The sequence below is a fragment of the Hemibagrus wyckioides genome, linkage group LG14, assembly GCF_019097595.1.
Source record: "Hemibagrus wyckioides isolate EC202008001 linkage group LG14, SWU_Hwy_1.0, whole genome shotgun sequence".
Taxonomy (NCBI): domain Eukaryota; kingdom Metazoa; phylum Chordata; class Actinopteri; order Siluriformes; family Bagridae; genus Hemibagrus; species Hemibagrus wyckioides.
Genome location: NC_080723.1, coordinates 19,139,704 through 19,162,975, shown reverse-complemented (window position 1 = coordinate 19,162,975; position 23,272 = coordinate 19,139,704). Strand labels below are relative to the sequence as shown.

At 39.5% G+C, this 23,272-nt stretch overlaps 1 protein-coding gene across 2 annotated transcripts; it reads left to right on the top strand.

Annotated features, from left to right (window-relative positions):
• Positions 1–766: 766 nt before the first annotated feature.
• atp7a (ATPase copper transporting alpha) lies at positions 767–22,417 on the top strand. Of its 2 annotated transcripts, none has more exons than XM_058408106.1 (23): positions 767–1,014; positions 3,158–3,284; positions 5,683–6,148; positions 6,986–7,711; positions 8,191–8,403; positions 9,544–9,707; positions 9,792–9,953; positions 10,103–10,179; positions 10,795–11,017; positions 11,725–11,958; positions 12,329–12,423; positions 12,668–12,795; positions 12,904–13,058; positions 13,839–13,973; positions 14,790–14,984; positions 15,130–15,312; positions 15,424–15,634; positions 15,923–16,069; positions 16,274–16,416; positions 18,336–18,539; positions 18,742–18,859; positions 19,036–19,138; positions 19,740–22,417. In XM_058408106.1, the coding sequence occupies exons 2-23, from the start codon at positions 3,165–3,167 to the stop codon at positions 20,011–20,013; spliced, it is 4,476 nt and encodes a 1,491-aa protein (XP_058264089.1). In that variant the 5' UTR covers positions 767–1,014; positions 3,158–3,164; the 3' UTR covers positions 20,014–22,417. The 2 variants fall into 2 exon arrangements, with proteins under 2 accessions (XP_058264089.1, XP_058264090.1); XM_058408107.1 differs by having other exon boundaries at positions 3,118–3,284.
• Positions 22,418–23,272: the final 855 nt, after the last annotated feature.

Here is a 23,272-nt window from a genome sequence, read left to right as displayed (position 1 = left end):
TTTGCCAAGTCCTGAATGGAAGAACTCCAAATTTGTGTTACATAGTGCAGGTGTCACAAAAGTGTATTAGGTTTAAGGTAACATAAGGGAAGAAGAGAAGAAAAATATTTTTGCTTTTACTTGTTACAGATGCAAATGAAAAGTACACACACACACATACACACATACACACGCGCACACACACCCTCCCACACACACACACACACACAGTCCAAGAAGAAAGAAGAAAACCTTAAATATTGGATACAATAAGTAAACGTAGCAGTGCAGATATGAAACAGAGTGAAAATAAAAAATTAAATGAAAAAAAAAATTAAAAATTTTTACATTTTATTTTTTTTGTGTTGTAAACTGTCTAAGCTGCTGTAACACAAGAATTTCCCTCATGGGATCATATAAAGTATCTATCTATCTATCTATCTATCTATCTATCTATCTATCTATCTATCTATCTATCTATCTATCTATCTATCTATCTATCTATCTATCTATCTACTTACTGTTTCATTTATTTATTTATTTTTAATGTTGCGCACTCAGTGGCGCAGTATTGATTCCCACGAACGCACAGTAACATGGAGGCGGGCTCCTGTACTGTCAGTTAAAACCTAAATCGCCGCTATGTCCACTACCTAACTGCACTACGTAGGGTAGATTTCAAAGGGTGTTTAAACGCTATGTAGCGCACTAGGGAATAATCATCGTGTAATTTGGGATTGAGCCCTAATCTGGTAATACGTGCCGTGTAGCTCTCGCTTGCGACGTTTCATTAATTCTCCACTGGGCTCGAGAGAGAGTGTGTATGAGTGTGTGAGTGTGTGTGTGGAGAGAGACTCGCGGAAGGACAGTGTGTTTTATTTCACTGGAGTTATTAAAGTGTGTTATGGTCGGTTTAATGCTGTCGCTGTTTGAGTCTTCATCCACCCAAGAGTTGTTTAGAACGGTGGAGTCTCGCTTAATGTCTCGCCATCAAGCTTGTTAGCTAACGCCGCCGTGGACACTCTTATTAAAAAGGTAATAAATACTTTGTTAATGTTTCCTGCTAGCTGTGCAGTGTTAGATAACATTAGCCTGGATTACATGGTGCTTAGGTGCGTAGTTGTTGGTAGATACGTTTGTTTGGCTGTAATGGGATTATTGCTGACTTGTTTAGCTTGCTAACTAAGTTATCTGCCTTTATTTTATTAATTAGTTTGAGTTTTGTTTGATTTATCTTGTGTTTATTTGAGCAGAAAGTATGGATATTGTACGCGTGAAATGTGTATTGTTGTTATTGTTGTTGTTATGAGATACACTATTGATTTTCTTACTTTAATGTTGATAGGTTTATCAATACATTCAATGGTGTACAGCTAGACTATATTGCCAAAAGTTTTGGGACACCCCTCCAAATCATTGAGTTCAGGGGTTGGGCTCGGCCCCTTAGTTCCAGTGAAAGGAACTCTTAATGCTTCAGCTTCATACCAAGACATTTTGGATAATTTCATGCTTCCAACTTTGTAGGGAACAGTTTGGGGATGACCCCTTCCTGTTCCAACACGACTGTACACCAGTGCACAAAGCAAGGTCCATAAAGACTTTGTCAAGTTCCTCCACACCAAACTCTCTCATCCATGTCTTTATGGACCTTGCTTTGTGCACTGGTGTGCAGTCATGTTGGAACAGGAAGGGGTCATCCCCAAACTGATCCCACAAAGTTAAGAGCATGAAATTGTCCAAAATGTCTTGGTATGAAGCTGAAGCATTAAGCATTCCTTTCACTGGAACTAATGGGCCGAGCCCAACACCTGAAAAACAACACCTCAATTCAATGATTTAGAGGGGTGTCCCAAAACTTTTGCCAATATAGCGTATAATGAGTTTAACTGGTTAAATTATTCTTGCGTTTATTGTAATCTTATTCCTAGTCACAATAGTACAGTATTCTGACGTTCTTATTTTAGTGTGACAGCTTGATTAATACATATAATAGAGTAGGTATGTGTAAACTTTTGTTTAACAGAGTTGAGCTGCAAAGATTTATTAAATGACTAAACCTAAGATTTACTATGGGTTATAAATCTTACGAAGCGTAATGAAACATGAGTACAAGACTTATAATGTGCTTTTCAAGACTAAGAAAGAGGTACAAATCTAAACGCACGACTTTACAAAGAGTTCTAACCCTGAATATAAGGTTTACCGAAAGTCTGAATATAAGGCTTGTAACCACTCATAACACTAAAATAGACATATTTGGGTTGACAAAGAACTGGACTGTTTCATATCCTTCATTTCGCAATAATTTAGATACTGTTACATGAGCTCATTCCATTTGGGGGGTGGGGGGTATTTTGGACACACAGCTACATAGTTTTTTTTTTTATTTCCGTGTAACTTCATACATGTTAACAATAAACGGTCTGTTTGTCTGAGTAACCAAAGCTGTTCAAATTTACAAAGTACACACAGCTTATTTACAAGGAGACACGTAACGGATGCTATAAACATTTCCCTTATTTATCTGAAGTAAACGCTTATAGCTTGTTTGGAGATTTTAAACAATTTATGAGGTATATGCTTTTATTGAAATATCCTCTGAAGACTTTGACGCACACCCTTATTTTTTTTTTTATCCTGTTGCTATTTCACATAGTTTATGTTAAACTATATGTTATTGCTTTATATCGCTTCCATTGTATCACTGTGTAAGTAAACTGATTATGAAAATGAATAATCTGTTAAATGTTCCTTCACATGGTTAATGCATTGAATGTGTTGTTCAGGTTAATTCAAGTTCTAGTACTATTGACTTTGACTTTCAGATCTTTTGCGCAACAATCCTTTAAAAGGATCCCATTGTGTACTCGTATTATTACCTTAAACCAGATATTTTTTCCTGGTTATATTTGTTTCAGTGTTGTTATCTACAGCAAGGCGAAAAGGTGAAACGGCGACCAAGTGAATCAATCCCGTAACTATGAGTACCCTGTGCGCTAAAACCTTCATCTAATATTTGCTTAGCAAGACCATGTGGAAGTGTATCTTACTGTTTGCTTTACAACAGCATGTGGAAGGTTGTTTGTATCTTCTAGGGTTTTTATTTATTTTTTGTCCCCTTATCACGCTCACCTTTAGCGTTAACGTGCCGTACGTGATGTATTTGTGTCTGCTAAAGAGGAAGCATGATGGGCAGAGGTGGACTGAGTTCCGTGACCCTGTGTGTGGACGGGATGACATGCGGCTCCTGTGTCCAGACCATAGAAAAACAGATTGGGGGACTGCCAGGTGTAATCCACATAGAGGTAAAGATATATCTTTCTTGTATGCAAATAACAACATGGTTAATGTATTATGACCAGTGGGTTGCTGGCATAAACAAGGCTAAGTGTGGCAAATACTATTCTGTAGTCTTTGTTCTATGGGGCAGCGGTATCTCGAGTGGTTAAGGCTCTGGGTTGTTTATAGGACGGTTCAAGCCCTAGCACTTCCAAGCATACCACTCTTGGGCAAAAGAGGCGAGGCCCTTAACCCACCCTGCTACAGGGGCATTTTATCATAGCTCTGATCCCAATTTCCTCAGCTTGGATATGTGAAGAGAAGAATTCCACTGTGCTGTAATGCATGTGTGGTGATAATAAATTCTTCTTCTTCTTCTTCTTCTTCTAACAGACAGCTATATCATATGGGGTTCCTCAGATATCTATCAGCAATGCAGGAACAATGAGCTTATACCTAAGCGTCTATTGCACAGATTTGTTATGGAACTCCACCAGAGCATCTGTGTGTTATTATTACAGTGCTTTAGGCAGTAATCACTGATTGCTTACAGTTTGTACAAGTGTAAAAGGGACTGGTATATAAACACTACAGTCTAGAGGTGGAGTCAGCTACAGTCAGGTTAAAACATTAAGGCAATTTGTAAAAAAAAACATTCAGTGTATATGTTAACCTCGACTGATTGGCTTGAGCTTCTTTATTTGGCCATTATATACACAGATTACACAGTCAAGTTTATATCTTGTTCATTTCAATTGCACATTGAAATTAATGAAAATTCATGACTTCTGAAATTTGTGTGGTAGTCGCTGAGCTGGTTTAGTCCACATCAGTTTCAGGAGTCGCTCTGTCACCATTTAAGCGTTAGTCATTTTCAGCTCTGTGCCTTTTATGGAATTTTGTGGGCATCAATTAAATGCTAATCTGCCATGTCATGAACAAGCTCAGTAATTAAAATGTGATTTGCATTTATTAACGTTCCCACCAAAAATTTGCTTTGAAATTCCTCTTTGGCCTATGGAAACCATTACACACATCTTTGCTGAAAGATTGGTCAGTGGTCAAGTTCTGAAGTTCAAGGCTCAAGTTCTATGAAGGTTAACATCTCAGTTTTTTAGGAATTCCTCACTGTGAACCTGCCTTTGTGGCAAGTCATAAAAAGAACATCATATTCACTCTAATCTGGCTGCTTTCACAATAACACGAAAGTGCTGATGGTACAATGTCACAATCTTCACTTAACGTGTCCGCAGTTACTCTTTAGTTGACCCTCGAGATAAAACCATAAAACGTCTCTGAGTGCAAATGATAGAGAAATGGAGAGAAGCAAATGAGTGAACAAGTTCTCACACTTCAAGCCAGAGTGTTAAATCTGTTAATCAACTTGATTGAATAATTTGACAATACAGTGTTCTCTCTGTCAGAAAAACACCTCCTCCGTGTCAGGTAGTTATACTCAATAAAACCACCGATGAATTTATAGGTGTCGTTTCAGTTCCAGGGATCAGTTAATGACCATGATACTCTGTATCAGTGGTCTGTACGCACACAACAAGAACACTAAAAACCTCATAATAGAATTTGCTAGTGTTTTCCCTCAGGGATCGTCACGTAATTGAAGAAAGCCATTCATCTGTATGGGTCAGAGATGCAGCCAAATTGTTGCTAATGTGAGCTGCCCTTTTCCTTAATCACATTGATCCCCTGAAGGCTCAAGTTAGAGAAACAGATAATCATATTATGTGTGTGTATACGAAAGCTTTGTCCTTCCCAAGGCAGAAACCGGTTGTGTTACTGCTGATCATTAGAGTCACATGTCACACTTATTGTCCTTTATTGATGAATAGGGAATCCTACATTCTTTGTAGTTCTTTTAGTCTCGAGTTCGAGAGGAACCAGGATCTCCTGGACTTGTTGTGGCAAGGAGTTAGCAAGTGTTTTCATTTTGGGGAAGTGTGACTGTCCACGTCTTCAAGTAAATTAAATATGTACAGATATGTCACTAGTATGGAAAAGACTGCTGTATTTTTTTTTAGTTCATGCTACTTAAGCAGAATTAAAGGCTGCTGCAACTCTTAAGGCTTAGTTTTCATTCAGCCTAGACTTCACATAACTTCCCTCTTTTTAAAAGATATAAATAAATAAATAAAAGTTCTCTGTTCTGTTTTGTTGCTCACGTGTAGTCCTGTGCTTGGGAATCATGTGACACAGTGAATCACAGGTTCTCAGTGGGTCAGAGGAGATTACTGAGTTCAATATGCGTGGCCAAATGTACCAGGAAATGCATAGATCTGCAGATTTTAACGGTTGCATAGGCGTCATTGCTCTGTGTTTCATTTTTATAGCTCGTCATTGAGCAATTTAACGGTTAAAGAGCGCATGGTTGAGACTGAACCCGATTCTTATGCCTCTCTTGTAATACAGGTGTCCTTGGAGCACAAGAATGCCACAGTGATATTTGACCAAGCACATCACACTCCAAAATCTTTAGCAGAGGCCATTGAAGACATGGGCTTCGAGTCTAGTGCACCAAACACTACTCCGACCACAGATGTTCAAACAGAAACGAGATTGTTTCCTGTCAGCAGCTCTAGCGTGGAATCTGTCTCTCAGCTCCGCCAGCTCAAGGGTGTACTGGAGGCCAAGGAGAACGGAGAAGGCAGGAACCTTGCTGTCACTTTTGTCCCGTCACTTGTGAGCGTCGAGAGAATGCAGGAAATCCTGAAAACAATATCCAGCTCTGGCAACACTTCCACAGATCAAGCAGGTTCCCGTAGTTCTGGTAGTGTGGAGTTGCTGAAGCTGCGCATCGAGGGCATGACCTGTCTGTCCTGCACCACCACCATTGAGGGCAAGATTGGGAAGTTAAAAGGGGTTCAGAAGATTAAAGGTGAGCCTAAATCTCAACAGTGTGTTAAAGTATAACTCTGTTGAAGTTTACAATGTTTTAGAAGACCACAACAGCTGGACTTGTGGTTTGATCTTGAAGATGTTTCTACACTTCTCCAGGTGTGGCAAGATTTTGAATGTACATATACAAGTAACAAGCATCTGTTAATTAAGTGAGTAAGGAAGGTGAATATATATGGTTCAACATGAGGTTACTGTTACCACCCCAAAGCGGTTTTCCAGAATTTCTAAAGTGTTTTATTCCTCTTATACAACAGCAAATTGTCAACAATTATAAACAAACAAAAAATAAATTTTTAACCATTTATGATTACATTTAATATTATGGAATGTCTACGAAACTGTCTACGAAAGTTCTGTATCACATCACAGTTCAAGTCTATTTCTTTATCACATCTATGAACATTCACCTGCCTCTTCTGTTTTTCTTTCCTGAAATTAATATGATAGTGGAAAACTTAGTTAAGTAATTATACATGTTTCTTTGTTGAATCAGATTCAGAAATTCAGCAGTGCTGTGAAAATCTAATCATTTATAACAGTGTTAAATTTCTCTTTAATATCAGTGATTTATGATATGAGTGCTAAGCTGTTGAACTGGCAAAAGTCCCTTTTAATAAGTGACTAAATGTCTTCAAGATTACGAGGCATCTTTAGTTACTTACTCACTAATTAAGAACTGTATTGTTAACATTTTAAGGGCATCTTGAAAAGACTACTTTCTGTGTGTGTGTGTGTGTGTGTGTGTGTGTGTGTGTGTGATTTTTTTTTTATTCATCTGTTTTTTTTTTTTTTTTTTTTTTTTTTTAATTCTTAGTAAATCTGGAGTCCCAGGAAGCCTCAGTGTCGTACTTCCCTTACCTCATCACTGTGGATGAGATTGTGAACCAGATTGGCGTAGCAGGCTTCAAGGCCTCTGTGAAGTCCAAGCCTCGTAAGTTACAGCTCTCTTCATTGGATCGGCTACTTAACACCTCACAATCCACGCATTCTTCTCCAGAGGGGAGCACCAACATGGAGGCTGTGGACTTCACCACCTCAATCACCACAATAATAGACGTTACAGGAATGCATTGTAACTCATGTGTGGTGAACATCCAAGACAATATAGGCAAGCAGGCAGGGGTCAGCTCAGTGCAGGTCTCCTTGGAGAAAGGACAAGCTGTAATCCAGCACAATCCAAATGTTGTTACGTCTCTAGATCTACAGAGGGCCATTCAAGCACTACCACCAGGGAAATTTAAGACCCAGTTAGCTTTGCGCGAGGCTGTATCACCAGCTTCTCCCTCAGAACAATCCCTTGCAACGTCCTCTAGCTTCTTGCAACCGCTGGACTCTGTAGTTCAAATCCACATCGAGGGAATGACCTGTAAATCGTGCGTGCAGACCATCGAGGGCACCATCTCCCAGAGAAAAGGTGTGAGGTCTGCACAAGTGTCCCTGGCTAACCATCAGGGTACGTTTGTATACGATCCACTGATCACCACATCGGAAGAACTGCGAGAAGCAATTGAGGATATGGGCTTCGATGCATTTCTGCCTGGTGAGCTTCTGTGCTTATTTTTTATTATTTTGGTTTCATCTGTTATGAATTATTATTACAAAATGCTGTACAAGGACAAGTTTTGTGTATGTTTAGTACATTTCATTTCATTTAGGGCCATGTAATGTTATCTAAACTGGATTGATGCCATGAATTCCTGCCAAAATTGCTTTTATATAGCCACATTAAAGTTTATTTATTTTGATAATGCTTGTAGTACACTGCCAATAAGCAGTGAAATTTAAGATCATCTTGACTGCAATACCTTTTTTTACTAAGTAAGTGTTTCGGTGATAAAAATAAATAGCTCAGCAAGAAAGAAAACCTCTTGCTGACTGTGCATATTGTTAAATACAGTGCCACCTTATCGTTGTTTTGCGGATTAGAGTTTACTGTTTGCATTTTTTGGGTCCTGTAAGTGCTTACCTACCTAAAGACATTGTGACTATTTCACTTGTTTGTGATTTCTCGTGTAACAGAAACGAATTCGTTGGTGCCGCCAGAAGCGAAAAGTCCTCCATCTGTAAGGAAACCTGCTTCATCCCCTGCGCTCTCCACCAAAAAGGAGAAGGACGAGGAGATCGATGCCAAGTCAGCGACAAACACACATTCCAAATGTTTCATCCAGATCGGCGGGATGACCTGCGCCTCATGCGTAGCCAACATTGAAAGGAACCTCAAAAACGAAACTGGTAAGAGTTCGATATCAAAATGGGCTTTCCCAGGAGCCTTGCTATACACAAATGCTCACAAGATGACTTATGAGACACTGATGTATTTCAGAAAGCTGTTGATGCCATTAAATACCCTATTAAAACCAAAATCTCTAATCTGTATAATGAGCAACTAGCCTGTTACCAACGTGACTAGTTGTTAGTATTATGCAAATCGATATCGTGCCACATGTTCATGGACAGAACATTTCTTACACAACTTGCAAGTGAATAGTTATATTTGGGTAGACCAGAGAGACCACGCGTATTTGAGTGGATTATGGATTATGGATTATGTCGAAATTCCAAGACAATCATGGAGTCAGGTCACATAAGTCTCTTATACTCCCACAACTAGCATAGTCAAGATATCTTGCTAGTGAAAGAAAGAAATTTCTTCCCATGAAGGCTGTCAATTTGAGCCTGTACAGAAGAAAGGCAGTGACTCCAGTGTCAAGGCTAAAGTTTTTGTTCTCACCCCCTAACAGGATCACCGGGTGATTTTTCTCAGAGGTTTTTATTTTTGTTACATGAATATCATGGTCCCAGGCCATTAAGAGGAAGGAAGTCACTGTCTAAGAGATGAGAAGAATGGAAGACAGACACACGTTTTTCCTTTTCTTTCGATGCTCTTTTTAAAGTAATGATTTAAACTGAAGGATACATGTAAAAAATAAATCTTGTAAATGTTATGATCACGGTAACGTTTCTTCGTTGCTGTTGTTTCAGTGTCTAGGGGAGAAATGAGCGATGCAGGTACATTCGAAATTAGAAAGTAGTTTAATGTAGAGACCCTGCTGGTGTATAGCACTTTGTTGAAAGATCATGGTCACAAAGGATTATTGGCCATAGTTAGAGTAAATTACATGTAATATTCACTTGGTGTGTACTGGAAGCAATTTTATTACCGGTTAATTGGATCAGAAAATTACATACTCTCAGCAAAAAAAAAATTGCTGTATGGCTTTTAGCTTTTAGAGTTTTAACTTTGATTTGTTTTTGGAATGTGTGTCTTATGTTCAAGTTGCCTTCAACAACATTTACATTTACACTGTGATTAATATATCTGCTTAAGTAGTGTTAAATAATTAGTTGTTAATAATTCTGGTTTCTCTAAAGGTATCCACTCTGTGTTGGTGGCTCTGATGGCTAGTAAAGCAGAAGTACGCTATAACCCTAGTGTCATCGACCCACTGAGGATAGCGGAGTGCATCAAAGAGCTGGGCTTCACTGCCTCCGTTCTGGAGAACTACGACGGCTCCAATGGCACCCTTGAGCTTGTGGTGCGTATTCGTTAGATTGTCTTATTACTGATTGAAGGGGGAAGAATTGTTAGCACTAACACTTCTGTGTCTTTGAACCAACAGGTCAGAGGGATGACGTGCGCCTCATGTGTTCACAAAATCGAGTCTAGCCTAATGAAACAGAAAGGCATCGTCTATGCTTCTGTGGCTTTGGCAACAAACAAAGCCCACGTCAAATACGACCCAGAGGTAACAGGACCTCGGGACATAATGAGATTGATTGAGGTGAGAATTTATGGTTTAGTTGCATGAGATTGAGACTTCAGGAGAAAGGAGTGAGGATCTTGTTATTTGTATGTTTGGTTATAGCTGTGTCTTGTTCTAATAGTAACCCAAATGGCTCCGAATTACAATTACTTGTATCTGTTTGACAGAATTTGGGTTTTGAAGCCTCTCTTGTGAAGAAAGATCGTCCAGGGAATCATCTGGATCATAGCAGAGAGATACAGCAGTAAGTCCTTTATTTCACTGAATCACAGAAAACTACATCATTTACATTCACATTCAAGATGCCAAAGGAAGGGAATACCAGAATAATTTAATAAACAGCCTTGTGTGTTGATTATTATCACAATTTTTCCCATGTGTGCCATATTAGGATTGTAAAAATTTAAGGAACTTCCTTGATCGGTTATTACTTGTTAGCAAATGCTAACAAGTAATAACAATTTATCATTGGCAAATGCAAAGCAATACATCAGAGCTGTCTCCGGTTGGGTTAAAGGTCATGTAATATAACAAATTGGCCAAAAGTATGTGTACACTGTCATGCGCTGATGATGGACCATACAAAACACAATGTTTTTACATTAATCAGATGCCACTATGGAAAATTAGTCTTGTTTTTATAAATCAATCCTGGCAGTGCCATTTTTGTAAAATGCCCCCACAATGAAAGCATGTCACATTGTAGTATGTGATTTGTTGAGTTAAGTAATTATTTAAGAGTTAAGAGTATTTATTTTTAGTAGTAGAAAGTTGTTTCATGCTGTAATATTGTTGTCTAAATGAATCGAAATAATCATTAAAAGCCCTGTGCCATTTGCTATGTGTTGTTTTCTTCTAGATGGAGGAGGTCTTTCCTCATCAGCCTGGTGTTCTGTGTCCCTGTTATGGGCATGATGATCTACATGATGGTGGTGGACCACCAGATCCAGGAGACGCACCATCACAACGCCACACCAGAGGACAGACAGATGTACCACTCCAGCATGTTCTTGGAGAAACAGCTTCTCCCTGGCCTGTCCATCATGAACCTGCTCTCCTTCCTCTTTTGTCTGCCTGTGCAGGTAACACACAGCTCATGGAGCCTGTTACTCTAATCTTTGTTATGTAACGCAATGTCAGTGACACCAGGGTCTATTCTCTTCTCCAGTGCCTCTTTGATCGGTTTGGACCGATTTTGTGAATGACGCAAAAATTCAAATGCGTGAAAATACATCCCACTAGATATTACATTTTTATTGTATTTGCCATCCAACTTTTATTATGTTTATATATAATATTACAGATATATAATATTACAGTCCTTCTGAATCCAGTCTGAGTATGGTTTTTGTAACATTTCACTATTCAGTAATTAAATATTTTCAACATGTGGTAGATCATTCTGTTTGCTCATTAATAACTTATTTTCTATAATCATTTTCTAAAGCAGTTAGTGTCACTAGACACATCTTTGAAAAATTCTGAAAGCTTTCTGCCGTGATAATAAGCCACTTTGTGGGCGCTTCCCCTATCATTACACACGAAACCTGCGCTGGTGTTCATGGTAAAATGCCAAGCGACCATGCCCTCTATGATTTTGCAAAGAATTTTTTCCCCATACTGTTTAACATATTATAATGTTAAGGTTCAAGATTTATGAATATGGGGTCAATAGGAAAATAAATCATTTTAAAGAGCACACCATGACACTCACGTAAAATACTTTGTCTTGGATTTTAGAGAGATGTAATTATCTTAAAGGTTAAAATTTGCTTTCTGTTCCTTACAGTTCATCGGAGGCCGTTACTTCTACACCCAAGCATACAAAGCGCTGAAGCACCGGACTACCAACATGGACGTGCTGATAGTCCTGGCTACTTCTATAGCCTTCACCTACTCTGTGGTTATTCTGACAGTGGCCATGATAGAGAAGGCAAAGCGAAACCCCATCACCTTCTTTGATACACCACCGATGCTCTTTGTTTTCATCGCTCTGGGAAGGTGGTTGGAGCAAATTGCTAAGGTATATCTCCTTAGCATGGGGTTTGGCACATTTTTAACCATAACTATGTATATAACCAACACTAGTCATTCTGCAGTATTTTGTAGCAGCACCACTCACTTGCTCAACAATTCTGGGTGATGCTTTTAACCAAATCGAGTTACTCTTCTGAGCTGAGCAGATTCTTGCTTAAGGGTCCATTGCTACGATATAATCAGATCATTATATCTTCAGGGAGTTTTTTTGTATCTTAAATGCAGATTTAATCAGTCAGATGGAGTAGACACTATACACATTTACATTTTTAGAAGGTATTTTTGGAAGCTAAATTGAATAGCAAATGTAATCTTTTCCTGTTGGTTTTTTTTCTGTTGTATTTGCCTCATTAAAGAGTAAAACATCAGAGGCTCTGTCCAAGCTGATGTCCTTACAAGCGACCGAGGCCACTGTTGTTACTCTGAATGAGGAAACAATGACCGTACTGAGGTATCCTTTTTGTTTTTTTCTCTGTAACACCAATTATCTGTTGTAGATACATAGCCCACTACTATTTTACTATTCCTTTGCTTACTGTGGTATTCATGATCCTGAGATCATACTGACCTGATAATGAAGATATTTCAGTTCATTTTCAAGATTTCCTAAAGGTGCCTCACACCTCTACTCATTTCAAACACTCTAATATTTTGAACAAAGCCACACATTGTCTCTTCCTGTATTTCTCTCTCAGCGAAGAGCAGGTGGATGTGGAGCTGGTGCAGAGGGGTGATATAGTGAAAGTGGTTCCTGGAGGAAAGTTCCCGGTAGATGGGAGAGTAATCGAAGGGCATTCCATGGCAGACGAGTCACTCATCACAGGTTGGGCATAATCATGTAGCTAAACTTTTTCAAGTTAATGTGCAATATGAAGATTTGTTGATAGTTGGAGGACAAGCAGTTTGTTGCTTAAACTGTGCTGTCCTGCAGGTGAAGCCATGCCTGTGACGAAGAAGCCAGGAAGCACAGTGATCGCAGGCTCCATCAACCAGAACGGCTCACTGCTGATCCGAGCCACGCACGTCGGCACGGACACTACGCTCTCCCAGATAGTCAAACTAGTGGAGGAGGCACAGACCTCAAAGGTGCATTAATTAAAGAACGTCTTACTCACACTGTGTTCTATCATTTTTTATACATATCATTTATATAAAAGTATGTTATTTGTACTGTTTTATAATGGAGTATGTTGTGGCACAAATTCAGTGTGTGCATTGTGTTTAATATTTATATTCACCTGTTTGTGTTTATTAGAATATATGTGATTAGCTCCATCATTCATTTTATGTAACTTTGATCCAATACCACAGTATGAGTTTTATGTAATGGTGTAAAGACAAAAGTCACAGCCTTCTGGTAAATGATTTTCGATGCGTTCGATGAGGCATGTTCATTTCAGTGAAGGCTGTATACAATTCACTCATTTATTAATTAGAGCATTTCTTAAGACACAAAAGCAACCTCTGCAGCTAAACACAGTTTTCTCTCCAAAGCAGCAGACGTATCATACACTATTTCAGTTTTGTAAATCAGACATTTCTGTGATTGGCCCAGTAGCATTATCACTTAATTTTATTTGATCAGAAACTACTTAATTCTCCACAAAAGTCCATAAAAAGGTTTTGATGTGAATGCCTTTTACAGAAATGAGTCACATGGATTGTATAAACTAATGATTGCACCCCTGCTATTGCATCAATAGTCTGTTAATTGAAAATAGAATTTTCCTTCAGGTTAATCATTCAAATGTGTCCCAAGTCTTAAAATGTTTCATTGAGACTAATTAATGCTATTTCGATACGGCTATAAGTCTGCATGTGTAAACAACAACCCTTCTCTTCTCTCTTCTCTCTCTTGACCCCCAGGCTCCCATTCAGCAGTTTGCAGATAAGATCAGCGGCTACTTCGTCCCCTTTATTGTGGCCGTCTCTGTGCTCACGCTCATTGCCTGGATTGTGGTTGGATTTGTAGACTTTTCTGTGGTGAAGAAATACTTCCCAGTAAGTGTTGCTCTGCCTCTTACTCTGCAAAAATCAACACTTATCTGTGCTTGTATGCCTTGTCTGACTGGTACCGTTTTATCTGATTGGTTATTGTTGAACGTGTGGTGTTAGCTCTAGTGGTTAAGGCTCTGGGTCGTTGACCGGAAATTCGGGGGTTCAAGCCCCAGCACCACCAAGTTGCCACTGTTGGGCCCTTGAGCAAGGCCCTTAACCCTTTCTGCTCCTGTATCATGGCTGACCCTGCGCTCTGACCCCGCGCTCTGACCCCAACCTCCAAGGATGGGATATGCGAAGAAAGAATTTCACTGTGCTGTAATGTATATGTGACAAATAAAGGCTATTTCTATTTCTAAATACCTGATTTTCCCACTCGTTGTTCAGGACAGGTGAAAACACAGAAATCACACTTGAGTGCCGACCAAAACAACTGACCCAACAGTGTCTGTGCAAGGTTATTTCAGTCCAGTATCAAGTGAACTCTAATGTGGTTCAATTGCAGTGAGAAACCAATTCAGGGTCGGTCACACTAGAGTACACAGGGTTTAGGCTGGTTCACAGGACAGAACAGCAAATATGTCATGTTTAAAATAAAGATTTCTTTTTGTTTATTTTAACGATATGCAGTGTGAAACCAAACCAAATGGCAAACAAAGAAAGGTTTAGATGTTTGCTCTGATTTGGACAGTCTAACAGGTGTGTCCTTGAAGAACGTCATGTGACAGAGTATAATGGTAGCATTTTGAAAGCTTGTAACAAAGGTTACTTCATTGTACGGCTTGTGTGCAACATGCCTTTATTTATTTCCTTTTACAGGATTATGATAGGAGTGTGTCTGAAGCGGAGGCGATCATCCGCTTCGCCTTTCAGGCCTCCATTACTGTGCTTTGCATCGCCTGTCCTTGCTCTCTTGGCCTGGCAACCCCTACAGCAGTGATGGTAGGCACAGGAGTAGGGGCACAGAACGGTATCCTAATTAAAGGCGGGGAACCTCTTGAGACGGCACACAAGGTGAGGGAGTATGTAATGGGCAGGTTTTCGGAAGGGTGTGTCTGTGTGTTCAGTTTTTTGATCTCAGCCTTTCTCTTTAGCAATTGTATTGTGACTTTTGCTCTATAAAGAACAATCTAAAAAAAAAGTTTGATCTCTGTCTCAGATTCAGTCTGTAGTTTTTGATAAAACGGGCACCATCACCTATGGAACTCCCAAAGTGGTGCAGGTGAAGATGGTGGTGGAGGGGAACCAAATAGCTCGCTCCAAATTGCTAGCGATTGTGGGAACGGCGGAGAACAACAGCGAGCATCCGCTAGGGGCCGCAATCACCCGCTTCTGTAAACAGGTCTGAAAATTTACACCATTTAATGAGTGTTTCTTTTGAGTCTGGCTGATGGTGTGTCTGAGAAATGGTGTGCAATGTGTGATCTTATTCTGGGCTTTTATTTCTGTTCAGGAGCTGGGCACAGAGTCGCTGGGCACTTGTACTGATTTCCAAGCTGTACCAGGTTGTGGGATTAAGTGTCAGGTTAGCAACACGGAGAGCCTGCTGAAGAGAGAGGACAGTGACGGCGAGGAGAATGAACGCAACGCCATCCTTGTGCAGATCAGCGACCCCAGAGCCAGTTCCAACTCCCATCCGCTCATCATGGACCCAGAACCACTGAGTGAGTCCTCTAGCCTAGTACACAGAAACTAGAATGTCTGATTGGCGACAGTTAATTTTTAGTGAACTGCTTAACTATTGGTGATTAGTTCATGGCAAAAAACATACAAGAAACAAATTTTAATTTTAATGTGGTTAGGTTTTTGCAGGTTAGGTTATTACACTTTTGACAATTTATATGGACACTGAACATATGGTATGAACAGCTGAATAATCCTAATGGTAGAAATTCAGTGTATTTGAAAAAGTTTGTCATTAGTACGAACCAGATCCTGATCCGTTTTTTCAGCTTTAGTGCAGTCAGCCTCTTACACAGTCCTGATCGGGAACAGGGAGTGGATGAGACGCAACGCCCTACACATACAGCCCGATGTGGACGATGCCATGATTGAACATGAGAGGAGGGGGCGGACTGCTGTACTTGTGGCTGTGGATGGTTAGCAAAAACACTAGCTTTTATTTAGCATCTCTCACACTGATGCATTTGTTTAATAACGCTCTAGCAGTGATTTATCTGAATTCCATTTTAAAGAGATAAATGATTGATGAGTTTGTTTTATGTAAGCATATTTATCATCACTGTATTATCCTATAGTTGTCTTTTCTCATGCATTCCTTGTGCATGTTTACTTCTACTCAGATGTGCTGTGTGCCATGGTTGCCATAGCTGACACAGTGAAGCCAGAAGCTGAGCTGGCTGTACACACACTCACCTCTATGGGCTTGGAGGTGGTGCTGATGACTGGCGACAACAACAAGACAGCACGAGCCATTGCAGCACAGGTACATTTTATTTACCTTTTCAGTATTTGGCAGACGCCCTCATCCAGAGTGACGTACAAAAGTGCACCATCAGCCTAAAACTCAATCAAATGAGCACTACCTTTAAGTGTTTCAGGAATAGGTAGGTCTTTATCTGTCGATTGAAGATGTCCAGTGACTCAGCTGTTTGGGCATCTAGTGGAAGTTCATTCCACCACCACTATGCCAGAACAGAAAAGAGTCTTAATATATACCTACCTGTTACTCTGAGAGATGGTGGGAACAGTGCTAGTAGATCAGAGGGAGCATGGTGCAGTGCATGGTTTGAAGAAAGAGTGTGCTGGTCCATTCTTTGCCTTTTAGGCAAGCATCAGTGTTGTGAATCTGATTCATGCAGTGTCTGAAAGCCAGTGGAGGGAGTACAGCAGGGGGGTTGTGTGTGAGAAGTTAGGAAGGTTGAAAACAAGTCGCACAGCTGCATTTTGGATCATTTGCAGCGGACAAATTGTTTTCAAGGGTAGACATGCCAGCAGAGAGATGCAGTAGTCCAGTCTCGAAATGACAACATGCAAAGAAAAGGACAGTGGATTGTCCGTGTTTACCCCAAGGTTGAAAGCAGTGGCCGAAGGGGAGATCAGAGAGTTGTGTAAGGATATCTCAAGATTCTGACCTGGGGATGAATCACCTGGGATGACCAGCAGTTCTGTTTTGCTTGGATTGGGTTTCAGCTGATCAGCTGTCATAAATGATGAAATGTCTGCCAGACATGATGAGATCTGAGCAGAAGCTGTGTTATCTGAGGTAGGTAAGGAGGAGATAAATTGAGTGTCGTCAGCATAGCAGTGGTATGAGAACCCATGTGAGGATATAACTTCACCAAGAGAGTGATTATAGGGGGAGGAAAGGACAGGACCTAGTGGGACACCGGTGGAGAGTCTGCTTGAAGCATATGTCGGTCACTTCCATGATACCCGATTTGAGCGACCTTACAGCCATTCTATTCTCATGCTGCTCCACGAATTCCAAGAGTCCTGAGGGTGGACAAGAGAATCTTGAGGATTTGAGGAGGATGAGGACAGATGACAGTTGGTTGATCTAGCAACATGTAGTTTCTCAGTGATCTCAAAAAGGGCAGTCTCTGTGGAATGTGCTGCTTTAAAGCCAGACTGCTTGGGATCTTGGAGGTTGTTCTGTGAGAGCTAGACAGACAGATGATTATAAACAATGCTTTCTAGAATTTGAGAAAGAAAAGAGAGACGTGATACCGGTCTGATGGATCCAGAGCTGGTTTCTTCAGTTTGGGAATAACTTTTGTTCTCTTGAAGGTACAATACACTCCTCTCTTTTCAACAAGAGTTCAGGACACCCGGTAACTCAGATTTCAGTCTTGTATTCAGCCCATTTTTCTTTGTTCCAGCTTTCATACGAAAAAGATTGAAACTCAACACAGCTGTCCTCTTTATTCCTAAATGGAACCTGTGTTTAAGAAATAAAACCTATTTTGGCTGCTGTGCACTTGTCTCACAGCAGTACAACTGGGTTGTTGTGCAATATTTATTTAAAAAATATATTTAAATATCAAAGAATACAGCAATAAATAAAAAAAAAACACTAAACCAGGGGAAAGCATCTGCCTGTAATCACAATTCACCTGTGTTGTGTAATCACTGATAAGGTAAAGATCCATGAATGGACAGATGGATAACAGTGAGTGTATGGATAAAATGGAAGGGTGGATGGATGGATAAAGAGGATTGGGTCAGTGGGATGGATGTATGAATGAATGAATGAATGGATAAGATGGGTGAATAAGATAGATGTATATAATGTATAGACCAATTATTAAAATGGATGGATAAAACAGATGGATGGATATGGCTGAATATGTATTTTCTAAATATATATTGTATAAAAATGGGCTGTTTTGCCTGTGTCTGTAGGTTGGCATCAAGAAGGTGTTTGCTGAGGTTTTGCCCTCTCACAAGGTGGCAAAAGTGGAGCAGCTGCAGCTGGCAGGGAAACGCGTGGCCATGGTGGGAGACGGCGTGAACGACTCGCCAGCTTTGGCTAAGGCAGATGTGGGCATTGCCATTGGCACGGGCACTGACGTGGCTATTGAAGCAGCAGATGTGGTGCTCATCAGGGTGAGAGCTTCCACTCACTACACAGAAGACATGATGAAGAGACACAGTGTCCTCTTTTTTATTTACAGAAGGGTTTTGATTTGTTCTTAAACAGTTGAGCACAACAATTAACTGATACAGTTTTGTATTAATAATTAGTGACTTTGAGGTATATTATTATTCCCCCGCACTTCTGCTAAATACTTCCCGTTATTCGTTGCAGAATGATCTCCTGGATGTTGTTGGGAGCATTGACTTGTCAAAGAAGACGGTCAGAAGGATCCGTATTAACTTTGTATTTGCACTAATCTACAATCTTGTGGGAATTCCTATTGCAGCTGGTAAGTACATTCACTAAAACCTGTCTCTTGAAGATACAGTTTTTAAAGAATCTTAAGTGAAGTAATAATGGCACTTTGCAGAATGAATTAATAGCAAATTCAGCTAAAGAAAATAGTCACAGATGCTGGGCTTATCCTCATATCTTGATCTAGTTACGTTAATTTTCTGTGTCTAGGTATGTTCATGCCTATAGGACTGGTGCTTCAGCCATGGATGGGTTCTGCTGCTATGGCTGCTTCTTCTGTGTCTGTGGTCCTCTCCTCTCTTTTACTCAAATGGTAAGTGAATTAATTGGTCTGCAATATATGTTATAGGGTCTATGCTTGTGGGTTTAGAGATTCATTTATAATATTTCATGAATATCCAACAGATCAGCATATAATAACAATACCATTAATGGTAATAAAAACAAAATGTTTGGGGGCAGCGGTTTTCTTTTTAATGGCTTGGAAGGAAAACACTGCTGTCGCACTGATGCTGTCATTCTAGCACCTCCTAGAGGTAGTCCAATGCAGGGAGAGCACAAAAGAACAAACTCAAACATGCATGTGTTCTTCTCAAGCGTGACCATGATCTCTCTGGCTCAGAGGTTTAAGCAAGCAGTGGTGTTTTTTTTTTTGTTTTTTTTGTGAGACAGATTTAAGACAAATAAGTAATTTGAATAGTAAGAAGAACGACAATCTAGAGTGATTAAGTGATTATGATCGTTGTAGCAGGTATCTGGATTGCACAAATCTGATTGATTATATATGTTGAATGAATTCCTAAACTGGATAGCACGTGCCATTTGTTAGCTTAACATGCAGGTAGATGTAATTTAATACAGTTTGTTTTCTATCTTGAGTGGTATCCGTTTTCTTCTCATCCCTATCTTAACAGTTACACTAAGCCCAGTGCCGAGAAGCTGGAGCAACAGATATTAGGGCAGCGTAAACTGGGCAGTCTTTCAGACGTCAGCGTTCACATCGGCATGGGCGAACTGCGCCGGCCCTCACCCAAACTCAGCTTACTCGACCGGATTGTCAACTATAGCCGAGCCTCTATCAACTCCCTTCGCTCAGACAAGCACTCGCTCAACAGCATGGCCTTGAGTGAACCCGACAAACACTCGCTGCTCGTAGCTGGAGCTCATTGCGATGAGGAAATTGTCTAATGGGGCGTCATCAGGAGAAATGTGACTCCTTAACACACCTCAGTGCCTGTAGCATGGAGAAGAGGAACCAAAGTGTGATCTCACACACACACAGAGGCACGCACCAGTTTTGCATGACTTAAAGCTGCTGTGTGGCGTCTTCTCACTGGAAGTCCATGCTCCATGTCTCTACTGCACCCTTGTGTGTAGCCAATTAAGCTTGGAGCCAAAATCGTTAGGAAAAGTATGAACTCTAACAGAGATATGATCACGTGGCTGTGTGTGTGTTTTTTGGGAGTTTCTTTTTTTAAGCTGACAATCTATCTGACAGCCCAAAGAATTTTGGACGTGCGGCATTTTATTTCTGTGACAAGCGTGCTGACTTTTAAGTCTTTAATTAAATATTTATAATGTCATTTATTTATACTCTATAATGTAGGAAATGTAACAAAGGCAGGTAGAGATATAATTTTATTTATCCAAATATTTTCCACGTACAATTTTGCCTTGGATCAAGCAAGTGTACTTTAGTCACATTTACCATGTTCAGTGTTCACATGCTCAACACTCACATTTCGATAGCCCTGGTGCTGCTTTTCACCAACTCCTCTAGTTTTTGTTTCGGGGCTCGAATATTGATAATATAGAACACATTCCGGAGAAGGTGTTTGACCTCTTACCTCTTAGTAAAAAAAATGAAAAACCGTGAGTGAAAAATGCTGAATTAGTAAGCATGGACAAAAAACAGATCCTGCAGGCTTCCTCCGTCATAACACTTCCTTGATATAGCAGCTTTCTTTCTTTCTTTTTTTTTTTTTTTTTAAATACAGATGTTACTAATGAGCAAGGTGGACACCTAACCCTAGGTGGACATTCAAGCACTTGCTGAAATTATTAGAAGAAAAATGAAATCATATTTGCTATTTATTATCATTATTATTTTTTTTTAGGTATGCCTTGATAGCTGATATTGATAGCGCAACCGAGTCACTGGAAATTCGAAGAGTTTCTGTCACTCTTATTGTTTCTTATTTGTAAGGTTTTCTACACTTTTGTTTTCCCTGTGTTGTCCCTGTAGATGAATGATTTTAGTAGATTTGATTTCACACTTTAAATCACTCACTGATCACACTACAGTCATTGGCTAGAAAGGAAATGATGCTCAGTGTAAGCTAATCGCATTAAGGTTCTGTTGTGGTGGATATACCGTGGTCACGGTCAGCTGACAGTTTGGGGGGGGGGGGGTCATCTATGTTGGAGAAAACAATGACACACCTTTTAAAACATTGCTTGATGGACATAAAGATAGCGGCAGCTGTTTAGCACGGGTTTCTTAAATCGGGGAAGGGGTTCACATAATTAATAATATTAATTAATCAGTAATACTTATTCAGTGTGTTATATACAATAATGACACGCATGCAATTTCTAATTTGAGAGACCACAATTTCATGATGGAGAATAACGCTGATAATGAGTAACTTCATGCTGTTATTCATTCATTATGTTGAGCCATGTGGTCTGTTGTGGTTTTTTGTTTTTCTCTCTCTCTCAGATTTTTCCTCCACTCAGTGAAGGATGTCTATGGTTTTAAAGTTGCACATCAGAAGTTACAGCAAACCGCTAATATTAGCCATCGGGATGGGGGGGGAATTGGAAATAGTTTATAATCACACAGTGGAGAAGTTTAAAAAGTCTGAAAGTATCCAGTTTCCGTGCCAACATTATAGCAGAGGTTTAAAAAGAAGTCACCTTTATTATCATTATGTATGTGTGTATATATATATATATATATATATATATATATATATATATATATATATATATATATATATATATATATATATATATATTGATCAATGAAGTGAATTAGCCAGGCCTTCAGTGCTACATGACACTTTAAATAAGGCGCTTGAGCGAGTTGAGACAAGTACACAAAAGCAAAAATGAAGTACTTCATTACAGAATGAATTGTATGATTCTGAGTTTTGTTTTCCGTACACAAAGACCCCTTGTGAATTCATAAAAAAAAAATAAAGATCTAAAATTTTAGATTTGTTAAGTTTCGCCTTTTTGGCGAAAAATTAACTTATGTAAGTTGTGTAGCGACGGTAGAGGGGACATTGTGTTACTGTGCCTTTCTTTTTTTTTTATATACGATTGCTATTCTGAAGGATATTCGAGGCCCCAGTGGAGCAAATAAACTGGAATGTGCAATCAATGCCTTTATTAGTTCACAATGTTTTCACTGCACTGAGCTGCTGTATTTATTGCTCTTCTTGCCAGGTGTTCTGTATATTAAAGTCTGTTTGAAGCTGTGATTGAATGTGATGTATAAAACTCAGATTTGGCATATTTTGTGGTTGTTACGCAACAGAATATATCAATAAACTACAGCTTGTGAGCTCCATTTTATTTCCAAAAAGCAGTCGAACGTGTTCATTCCTTTAAAAAAAAAAATTTGGTGTCCTCATTTAGTGCTAGGAGACTTGTACTGAAAAATCAAATATAATGCTGCTTTTGTTTCATTTTTTTTTTTTTTTTACTCAACTTTGAGTAATTCTGGGATGGTCAACAGCTTTGACATATTTAATGGTTTTACTATATTGCTAATGAAAGCTATATTACAAGATGGCACTTCAGTGTAGATTATAATTTACCTGTTTATTATATTTTTTTTTTAGAATTCAATTTACTAAATATATACCAATCCAAAGTTTATTGGTATGACTGTTTATTTACAGTATTGGCATTTACCTTTGCATTTATGGCCCATATCCAGAGCAACTTACTGAAGTGTAACAATTAATATATCCTTATACAGGTTCATGAGGTTATAGACTAAAATCACATAACATTATAACCACTGCCAGGTGAAGTGAATAACACTGATGATCTCATGGCACCTGATAGTGGGTAGGCAGCAAGTGAACATTTTGTCCTCAATGTTGATGTGTTAGAAGCAGGAAAAATGGGCAAGTGTAAGGATTTGGGCGAGTTTGACCAGAAGGGCCAAATTATGAGGGCTAGACCACTGGATCTCCAAAACTGCAGCTCTTGTGGGGTGTTCCTGGTCTGCAGTGGTCAGTATCTATCAAAAGTATCCATTAAGTCCTGTAAATATCCTTTAAGACTTAAAGGATCTGCTGCTAACATCTTGGTGCCAGATACCACAACACACCTTCAGGGATCTAGTGGAGTCCATGCCTCAATGAGTCAGGGCTGTTTTGGTAGCAAAAGGAGGACCAACACAATATTAGGCAGGTGGTTATAATGTTAT

Bases quoted from the DNA above. Each gene is read 5' to 3' on its own strand.
- atp7a (XM_058408106.1), top strand. From the start codon at position 3,165: ATGATGGGCAGAGGTGGACTGAGTTCCGTGACCCTGTGTGTGGACGGG. The intron at 9,954-10,102 runs GTGAGAATTTAT...TCTGTTTGACAG, and splicing joins ACATAATGAGATTGATTGAG to AATTTGGGTTTTGAAGCCTC. The intron at 12,424-12,667 runs GTATCCTTTTTG...TTTCTCTCTCAG, and splicing joins GAAACAATGACCGTACTGAG to CGAAGAGCAGGTGGATGTGG.